At 55.5% G+C, this 10,076-nt stretch overlaps 1 protein-coding gene across 2 annotated transcripts; it reads left to right on the forward strand.

The window, feature by feature from the left end:
- Nucleotides 1-1,733: 1,733 nt before the first annotated feature.
- LOC123119777 (cellulose synthase-like protein D4) lies at nucleotides 1,734-9,291 on the forward strand. Of its 2 annotated transcripts, XM_044539701.1 has the most exons (9): nucleotides 1,734-3,030; nucleotides 3,122-3,950; nucleotides 4,072-5,852; nucleotides 6,076-6,105; nucleotides 6,514-6,584; nucleotides 7,537-8,498; nucleotides 8,533-8,632; nucleotides 8,779-8,902; nucleotides 9,060-9,291. In XM_044539701.1, exons 1-9 carry the CDS (start codon nucleotides 2,030-2,032, stop codon nucleotides 9,289-9,291), a joined length of 5,130 nt encoding a protein of 1,709 aa, XP_044395636.1. In that variant the 5' UTR covers nucleotides 1,734-2,029. The 2 variants fall into 2 exon arrangements, with proteins under 2 accessions (XP_044395636.1, XP_044395637.1); XM_044539702.1 differs by lacking the exons at nucleotides 6,514-6,584; nucleotides 7,537-8,498; nucleotides 8,533-8,632; nucleotides 8,779-8,902; nucleotides 9,060-9,291 and having other exon boundaries at nucleotides 1,742-3,030; nucleotides 4,072-6,094.
- Nucleotides 9,292-10,076: the final 785 nt, after the last annotated feature.

Genomic DNA, 10,076 nt, shown 5'->3' on the forward strand with positions numbered 1-10,076 from the left:
TTGTTGGTAGAGTGCCTATAGCCAATTGCAGAGGAAGTTTTTGGGTGATCTGTTGGAGATGCTCTTACTGAAACCCTCAATGTCCCAATCCATCGGCTAGAATTTATGAATTCTATTATTAAACAAATTCTAAAGTGGTTAGATAACAAAGTTCTTCCCTTACTCTTTTTTAAACACTCAACATATAATTAATAATAACTATCTTACAGGTGTTCATTACAGTAGCCACCACGTAGGTTGGAACACTACTCACTGGTAAGCCATCAGAACGATTATCAACGCAAAATTCGAGGTGGAACATTATTCCTGCGCCTTCGCCAATCGTGGGGCCGTTGCTTTGGCTATCGCATCTGCCATAGCCTCCCGCTCCGACTATTCAACGGCGAGCCAGAGGGGTTTGGCATTTCTGCAGCGGAGCCGCCACACGTTGGTCTCTAGCGATGTGAGAGAGCAACGGGGGACCGTTGCGAGGAGCTGGTCCTTCGGATCCACAGGCGCGCCCGCAAGCCCGGCGGTGGCCATTGCCTCCCCTAATGTCACTCGCGCCTCGGATTCGGGAATCTACGTCCTCGCCAACGCCAGCGCTGACACGAGGACCCAACGATGGCTGGAGACTTTGTCCGGAGAAGGTAGAGAAGGCGGATAGGGACGCGCGCGTGGGGGGGGGGGTTGGGAGGGGCGCGGAGCTGTGCGGACATGATGCTCCAGCACCGTCCTCCGCACTACGGCGTTGGACAATGGGAGATGCCGCGGAGTAAGAGTCTCTGGTCCAGCCATGATTGGCACATCACAAAGGCGAAGGGCGAGCTCCTCCACTTCATCTGGCTCCATGTTTCGCATCAGCGACTCCCAGTTGTCGTTGGTGCCGGATCCGCCACCGGACGTTGTGCTGCCGCCGCCGCTCACCACGGATTGTAAGGGAACGGGATGGGGGAGGAGGGGACGAATGAAGTGGACAATGAGCTTTGACTCCGGTCTAGGGTTTGCCCGGATTGGGATAAATGTGATGTCGAGGTGGGCCAGGGTGAACCGGTCCGACACAATAGAAGCGCCCGAGTACGTCCGTGCCTCGACATAGCCGTTTCGGATTTAGGCTTGATTTGAGGGGTGCCGGTCAATTTAGACGACTGCGGTCGATTTGAAGAGATCAGACTGTATCATGATTTTGTGTCTGGGCTTTGACTGGGTGGTGTCGTCGGCTCGGTCAGTTCGGGCGCGGGTTGTAGTTCGTCTGTCTGTGTAAGCACCCTCTAACACACAACGATCGTAAATTATAGCCAGCATGCACATGTGACATGCACTACCCCGGCAGATCAATGATGGTACATTGAAGAAAACGAGAGTGAAACTTACACCGATGGACCCCATCTCATCTCAGGTAATAAAAAAAAAGCTACTAAGCTGGACAAGACAAAGAAAAAATTCCAAAATCTTTACCACCGCCAATCAAAGGAAAGAAATGGAAACCCAATCACGAGCTCAACCCCAAGAAACCCGGTGGCAGGTCCCTCTCCTCTGGCCCACGTGGTTCACTCCCGACCAAACGGCTACCTCCCTTTCCGTCCCCTCCTCATGCTCTCGCCCCGCTCAGCCGAAACCTCAGCCGTCCGATCCGGCATCCCACGGCTGGCTCCCACCGACCGTTGCTCCACTCGAAGCGCTCGCACGTCAGAGCCGACTCATACCCGACCCGACCGTTGGGCTCGCCGTTTTCGAAACCGGAGACGGAATCGATGGGAATAAATAACGCCCCGCCGGCGACCACCTCTGCCATCGCTCAGATCCTCCTCCCGGTCCCCGAGGCCCCAATCGATTGCTCAATCCTTCCTCTCCACCGCCCCACCTTCAGGTTCACAGATCTCGCTATAATTTCGACCAGCCTTCTTTTCCCCTTTCTTTGAGCGCGAGGAATCGGTTTGAGCTGCTGAGCGCCCTGCTTGCTGCTGGTTCTTGAGCTCAGCCTCCCGCTTCTTTGATCGTTTGGAGTTTTGAGCTGATTTGGAGGAGGCGGGGTTGAACCGGTGGAGGGATGTCGCGGCGGCTGTCGTTGCCGGCGAGCTCGCCGGTGACGGTGACCGTGTCGCCGACGAGAGGGAAGGGTGCTGGCGGCGGGAGCCCCGGGGATGGGGTCGTGAGGAGGGGGTCCGGGCTCACCAGCCCCGTGCCCAGGCACTCTATCGGCTCCTCCACCGCCACGCTGCAGGTCTCGCCGGTGCGACGGAGCGGGGGGAGCCGGTACGCGTCGAGGGACGGCGCCGACGCGAGCGCCGAGTTCGTGCACTACACCGTGCACATCCCGCCCACGCCGGACAGGAACACGGCGTCCGCGTCCACGGACGCGCCCGTGGCTGAGGAGGAGGGGGAGGTGCTGCCGCAGAGGAGCTACGTCTCCGGCACCATCTTCACCGGCGGCCTCAACTGCACCACGCGCGCCCACGTGCTCAGCAACTCCGCCGACGGCGCTCGGCCGGCCGCCTCCGTCAACATGTCCTGCAAGATGCGCGGCTGCGACATGCCGGCGTTCCTCAACGCCGGCCGCGGCGGCCGCCCGCCCTGTGACTGCGGCTTCATGATCTGCGAGGAGTGCTACATGGACTGCGTCGCGGCCGCAGGCAACTGCCCAGGCTGCAAGGAGGCCTACTCCGCGGGCAGCGACACCGACGACTCCGTCGACGAGGACGACGACGACGCCATCTCCTCGTCGGAGGAGAGGGACCAGATGCCCATGACGTCCATGTCCAAGCGCTTCTCCATGGTTCACTCCATCAAGATGCCCATGCCCAGCAGCAATGGCAACGGCGGCGGCAAGCCGGCCGATTTCGACCACGCCCGGTGGCTCTTCGAGACCAAGGGCACCTACGGCTACGGCAACGCTCTATGGCCCAAGAACGAGCACGGCGGCGGCGGCAACACCGCTGGGGCCACCTCCGGATTCGTCGGCATCGAGGAGCCGCCCAACTTCGGTGCCCGCTGCCGCCGGCCACTGACGAGGAAGACCAGCGTCTCTCAGGCCATCCTCAGCCCATACAGGTACCGATTCTTCCTGTAAAAACAATTGATTTTGGCTCCCTCGCAGGCTCGCAGCTCCTTGACTCGTCGCTTCTTCCTCTGCTCCGTGCAGGATGCTGATCGCGATCCGGCTGGTGGCGCTGGGGTTCTTCCTGGCGTGGCGCATCCGGCACCCCAACCCGGACGCCATGTGGCTGTGGGCGCTGTCGGTGACGTGCGAGGTGTGGTTCGCCTTCTCATGGCTGCTCGACAGCCTCCCCAAGCTCTGCCCCGTCAACCGCTCCTGCGACCTCGACGTCCTCGCCGACCGCTTCGAGTTGCCCACCGCCCGCAACCCCAAGGGCCGCTCCGACCTCCCCGGCATCGACGTTTTCGTCTCCACCGCTGACCCGGAGAAGGAGCCGCCGCTTGTCACCGCGAACACCATCCTCTCCATCCTCGCTGCCGACTACCCGGTCGAGAAGCTCGCCTGCTACCTCTCCGACGACGGTGGCGCCCTCCTCACCTTCGAGGCGCTCGCCGAGACCGCCAGCTTCGCGCGCACCTGGGTGCCGTTCTGCCGGAAGCACGGCGTCGAGCCGCGCTGCCCGGAGTCATACTTCGGCCAGAAGCGGGATTTTCTCAAGAACAAGGTGCGGCTGGACTTCGTCCGCGAGAGGCGGAAGGTGAAGCGGGAGTACGACGAGTTCAAGGTGCGGGTCAACTCGCTGACGGAGGCCATCCGACGGCGCTCCGACGCGTACAATGCCGGCGAGGAGCTGCGAGCAAGAAGGCGCCTGCAAGAGGAGGCCGTGGCTGCTGGTGGCGCGCTGGGAGCAGCTCCGTTGGCAGAGACTGGGGCCGTGAAGGGGACCTGGATGTCTGACGGCTCCCAGTGGCCCGGCACTTGGCTCACCGGAGCGACGGACCACGCGCGCGGCGACCATGCTGGCATCATTCAGGTGATTGATCGAATCCATACATGATACATGTTGTTGCAGCTGACACAAATCCTTTCGAAATGCTTGTTCAATCGATTCGAAATGCTCATGTATCTTCTCCAATTGATTGATGAACGCGCAGGCAATGCTTGCGCCACCGACGTCGGAGCCAGTGCTTGGCGGTGTGCCGGCGGAGTCCGGCGCGCTGATCGACACGACGGGCGTAGACATCCGGCTGCCCATGCTGGTGTACGTTTCGCGCGAGAAGAGACCCGGGTACGACCACAACAAGAAGGCCGGCGCCATGAACGCGCTGGTCAGGACGAGCGCCATCATGTCGAACGGGCCCTTCATCCTCAACCTCGACTGCGACCACTACGTGCACAACTCGGCGGCGCTCCGCGAAGGGATGTGCTACATGCTCGACCGCGGCGGCGACCGCGTCTGCTACGTGCAGTTCCCGCAGCGGTTCGAGGGCATCGACCCCAATGACCGGTACGCCAACCACAACCTCGTCTTCTTCGATGTCGCCATGCGCGCCATGGACGGGCTGCAGGGCCCCATGTACGTAGGCACGGGCTGCATCTTCCGCCGCACCGCTCTGTATGGGTTCAGCCCGCCGCGCGCCACCGAGCACCACGGCTGGCTCGGGAGGAAGAAAATCAAGCTGTTCCTGAGGAAGCCCACCACGGGGAAGAAGACGGACAGGGAGAGCGAGCACGAGTCAATGCTGCCGCCGATCGAGGACGACGACCACAACCAGCTCGGCGACATCGAGTCGTCGGCGCTGATGCCGAAGCGGTTCGGCAGCTCGGCCACGTTCGTGTCGTCGATCCCCGTTGCAGAGTACCAGGGGAGGCTCCTGCAGGACATGCCGGGGGTGCACCAGGGCCGTCCAGCCGGCGCTCTCGCCGTGCCCCGCGAGCCGCTCGACGCCGCCACCGTCGGCGAGGCCATCAGTGTGATCTCGTGCTTCTACGAGGAGAAGACAGAGTGGGGGCGGCGCATCGGGTGGATCTACGGGTCGGTGACGGAGGACGTGGTGACCGGGTACCGGATGCACAACCGCGGCTGGCGGTCGGTGTACTGTGTCACCCGCCGCGACGCGTTCCGAGGCACCGCGCCCATCAACCTCACCGACCGTCTACACCAGGTGCTCCGGTGGGCGACGGGGTCCGTGGAGATCTTCTTCTCCCGCAACAACGCCTTGTTCGCCACCCGGCGGATGAAGCTCCTGCAGCGCGTGGCCTACTTCAACGTGGGCATGTACCCGTTCACCTCCATGTTCCTCATCGTCTACTGCGTGCTCCCGGCCGTCTCCCTCTTCACCGGCAAGTTCATCGTCCAGCACCTGAGCTCCACGTTCCTGGTCTTCCTGCTCATCATCACCATCACGCTGTGCCTGCTGGCGCTGCTGGAGATCAAGTGGTCCGGGATCACGCTGCACGAGTGGTGGCGCAACGAGCAGTTCTGGGTGATCGGCGGCACCAGCGCGCACCCGGCGGCGGTGCTGCAGGGCCTCCTCAAGGTGATCGCCGGCGTGGACATCTCCTTCACGCTCACGTCCAAGCCGGGCGGCGCGGACGACGGCGAGGAGGACACGTTCGCGGAGCTGTACGAGGTGCGGTGGAGCTTCCTGATGGTGCCCCCCGTGACCATCATGATGCTGAACGCGGTGGCGCTGGCGGTGGGGACGGCGAGGACGCTGTACAGCGAGTTCCCGCAGTGGAGCAAGCTGCTGGGCGGCGCCTTCTTCAGCTTCTGGGTGCTGTGCCACCTCTACCCCTTCGCCAAGGGGCTCCTGGGACGCCGCGGCCGCGTGCCGACCATCGTCTTCGTCTGGTCCGGGCTCATCTGCATGATCGTGTCGCTGCTCTGGGTCTACATCAGCCCGCCTGCCGGTGCCAGGCCGGGCATCGGCGGCTTCAGCTTCCCGTAGTGGTAGCAGTTACCAAGTTCATCTGAAGAAGCTCGCATGAAGGAGCACTTGCTTCATGGAGTTCAGTTATTGTTTGTAGCTGTTTGATGGTGGATTCCTAAGCAGCTGAGCTCAACTGCTGCTCTACCAAGATATTAAGACATGGTGTTCTAGCTATGCTATATCTAACTATTGTAACTGTATACTGTGATTGGGGGTGTACTGTCAGTGTCATGACATTGTTATTCATCTGTGTCAGTGAGCTAGAAATACTTGGAGTTCAGTTCACAACTTTGGTCACTTGTGAATTTTCAGAGTGATTCAGAGCCATTGTGAACAACTTTGGCCAAGCCAATCAGGATTACTGTAGGATATGACCATACTCAGGCAGAGCCGATGTGAGCAACTTTGTTCACTTATGAATTTGACACCCTGCTGCGGTGTATACAAACAATGTCTTGCCTGAATTTGGCACACTGCGGTGTATACAACTAAAAAAATTCTAAAACAAGGATGTCATTTGTCACAAAACCAAATTGCTTGAAGCAACTTTCACACGAAATACAAGCATAAAACAGTGATTAAACACTCATATACCTCAAACAATTTTGTATGTTGATCAGTCAGTGATTTACTGCCATGCTGTGGTGTTGTTGTCTAATACAGATCTGCCACCGGCTGCCACCTAGGACCTAGGAGGATGGTGCGAGACTGCGAGAGATTCACGAGGGAGGAAGGTCACTGGTACGGCCAAAATCCCACATTCAGGACAACACATGCATACTTCGATTTGGTGGTGCTTTTCAAGTACATGGTCTTGAGCTTCGGGGAGAAATCCTAGGCCTGACCCTAGTTGGTCATATCAGGCAAATGACGATGTTTCCTGCATCGTTACCTTGTTCAAGGCGTTGTTTGGAGCTTGTTTAGACATGATCTTTAGGGTGAAAGCCCATGATCTAGCCTTTGATGGTTGGATCCGGCGACGACGACACTTACACGTAGTGCCCTTTGTCCAATTCAAATAGCTAGTGGATTAATTCAAAGTCCCAAAATAAATATTTCTAAGCCTCAAAAAATATTGGTTTGATTTTACCTCTTGCCAATATTTTCAAGGTTTAACAGGAACATTTTCTTGGGCTCATTTGAAGAGATTTTCATTATATATATTTTTAATGATTTACGAGGCTTTGGAAATTCCCACAATTCAATTTTCTTTGAATTTGACAAGATGCATGATGATTATGCAATGACAAGTAATTACTAAGCTAGAGCTGTGACATCTGAAGGCGTTGAGAACCTTACTCGTAATCATTGTGTTGTCAAGATATGGTTGGTGCCGATGGACGTTGATGCATTTTGTTGTTCGCTATTTTGGTCGATTCAGTTTTCTTTTCTTTTCTTTTCTTTTTTAAGTCTAGGCATAGTTTTGGTTTTGTATGACTTTGCTCTTTGTCGACGTGATCCTTTTTATCTGTATGTTGATTATTTGCATCTTAGTTATACAAAGGTTGGGTGTACATTCAACTTGATGCTTTATTATGAGTTAACAAAACTGCTGCACACAGAACAAACTTTGGGCGATCTGTCACGGCTAGATGTTGACAAGATTCCTTCGTTGGATTTAATCCCTATCCCCAAATAGTGCAAATATTATTGTCCGCGTAGCACTGCTAATTGTTGTGTGAGCAGTTCTACACATGAGTTACTCCTGGAGCAACGAGAGAGAGGACCCAACTCTTTGTAGCATCGACAAATTCTTCTGCAATGCTCAGTGGAAGGATAGCCACCCAGATTTCATTCTTGCAGCCGCCTCCACCTCCTTCTCTGACCACTATCCTCTGCTACTTACCAAGGCCACAGTTCCTTTCAGACCGGCTCGTTTCAGATTCGAAAACTTCTGGCCTAAATTTCCTCACTTCTTTGAAACTGTTCAGCACGCGTGGCAACGGGCACTGAATCATGATTGCCCGTTCGTCAGAATCAAGAGGAGATTGGCTCGGGTGGTGGATGACCTAAAGATATGGAGCAGATCCACGTTTGGCAAGATGAAGCTTCAGTTCCACGCCGCCAACGAAGTGATCCTCAGGCTCGACTCAGCGGAAGAATTCAGGCAGCTCTCCGCTGCTGAATTTCACCTTAGAAAACAACTCAAGCTCAAGGTGCTGGGTATTGCTGTGATCAAAAGAGCCAGGAAGAAACAGGCTTCATGGATTGGCTGGCTGCGTGCTGGTGACGCCAACACAAAACTGAGAGCCCGGCGGAGGAAAAACTTCATCCACTCCTTGAGAGTGGACAATAGAGAGGTCTCTGATCATGCAGATAAAGAAAAGGCCGTGTATGAGCACTTTGCAGCTGGGATTGGTCAGCGGGAACGCAGGGAGAAATCACTCAACTCGGACGTTCTCGATATCCGAGTGATTGATGATCAGGGCCTTTTGTCACCCTTCTCCATAGCTGAAGTTTGGGCTGCGATCGTCGCCTCCCCCTCCGAAAGAGCGCTGGGCCGAGATGGTTTCACGGGACAATTCTACAAATCCTGTTGGCCAATCATCCAAGAGTCATGGTTGCGTTTCATAAATTCCTTCAGCTTGCAGGGCATAATTTCTCTAAGATCAACAAGGCACTCATCACCCTTCTACCTAAGAAAGACGGTGCGAGTGAGCTGGGTCATTACTGACCGATCAGCCTAATTCACTCTGTGGCGAAACTCATCTCCAAGGTCTCTCGACCAAACTGGCTGCTGCTCTGAATGACATCATCTCTCCGGCGACTGCATTTCAAAATGGTAAATGCATTCACGATAGCTATCTATACGTGCAAAGTTGTGTCAAAATGTTGCATCGTCAGAAGAAAAGTGCCTTGTTTTTCAAGTTGGACACTACCAAAGCACTCGACTCCGTCTCCTAGTAATATATGCTCGATCTCATGCAGCGGATGGGCTTTCCTTCGAAATGGAGGGATTGGATGGCATTGTTATTTTGCTCTGCTTCTTCGTCATGCCTATTGAATGGAATCTCTGGGCCCTCCTTCGAGCATGGCAAAGGGTTGAGACAAGGTGACTCCCTCTCCCCTTGCTGTTCATCATGGTGATTGACCCGCTTCACCGCCTGTTGGAGGCTGCCAGTGCTCGTGGTGTGCTTGCCCCCCAGGCCGCGGAATGAGCTTGAGGATCAACCTTTATGCTGATGATGCAGTTATATTTTCAAATCCAGTCAAGGAGGAGGTGGACAACTTGCTCATCTTAGTCATCTCCTTCGAGCAAGCAACGGGATTGAAGCTAAATCAAGAAAAATCAATGGTCATCCCAATAAGTTGCGAGAATGTGCCATTGTCGGATGTGCTGCAGGAGTTCAAGGGGTAGACGGCTGCTTTTCCAACAATGTATCTGGGTCTGCCCATCTCCCCAAGAAGACTGCGTTTAGTTCAATTCCAATTCATCATTGATCATATCCGAGCTCGCCTTGCTGGATGGAAGGGCAAATTGATGAATCGGGCAGGCTGCAGGGTGCTGGTGCATGCAGTCCTCTCTATGCTACCCACCTTCGCCCTCATTGTGCTCCGGTGCCGAAGAGGATTCTAAAAGAGATCAATAAGACACGACGCCGTTTCCTTTGGGCACAGGAGGACTCGTTGGCCGGTGGTAAATGCAAATTGGCATGGAATTCAGTCTGCTCGCCAATAGACAGGGGGGCTAGGCATCCCAAACTTGCAGCGCTTCAGCATTGTTCTTTGTCTCTGCTGGCTCTAGCTATCCTGGCAGCTGTTGCAACGGCCGTGGATGGCATTCCCTCTCGCTGCTGATCCTAGAGATCAAGAGTTGTTTGCCAAGGCCACCGAGATCACCATAGGCAACGGTCAGTCAACGAGTTTTTGGAAATGCTCCTGGCTTGGACCGGCCCCCTCTGCTCTATCTTCCAGGCCCTCTTCAACCACACCAGAAGAAAGAACAGAACGGTGGCATCAGGCCTAGTGAATGACCAATGGATTCGAGACTTACATCACGACAACACCTTCAAGATCGCCAGCAACTTTTTGCAGCTTTGGCAAAAAATTCAGAGTTCGGATCTTGTGATTTCAGCTCAAACTCTGGATCAAATCAGATGGACGGTCGGAGGCGGCAACTCCTATACTGCCCGCTCTGCATACCGCTACCAATTCAACCAAGTCTCGCCTGCAGCTGGGTGCAAATCAATCATCAGGAAAGCTTGGGCTCCTGGCAATGTAAATTT

This window comes from Triticum aestivum, chromosome 5D, assembly GCF_018294505.1.
Source record: "Triticum aestivum cultivar Chinese Spring chromosome 5D, IWGSC CS RefSeq v2.1, whole genome shotgun sequence".
NCBI classification, from domain to species: Eukaryota; Viridiplantae; Streptophyta; class Magnoliopsida; order Poales; family Poaceae; genus Triticum; species Triticum aestivum.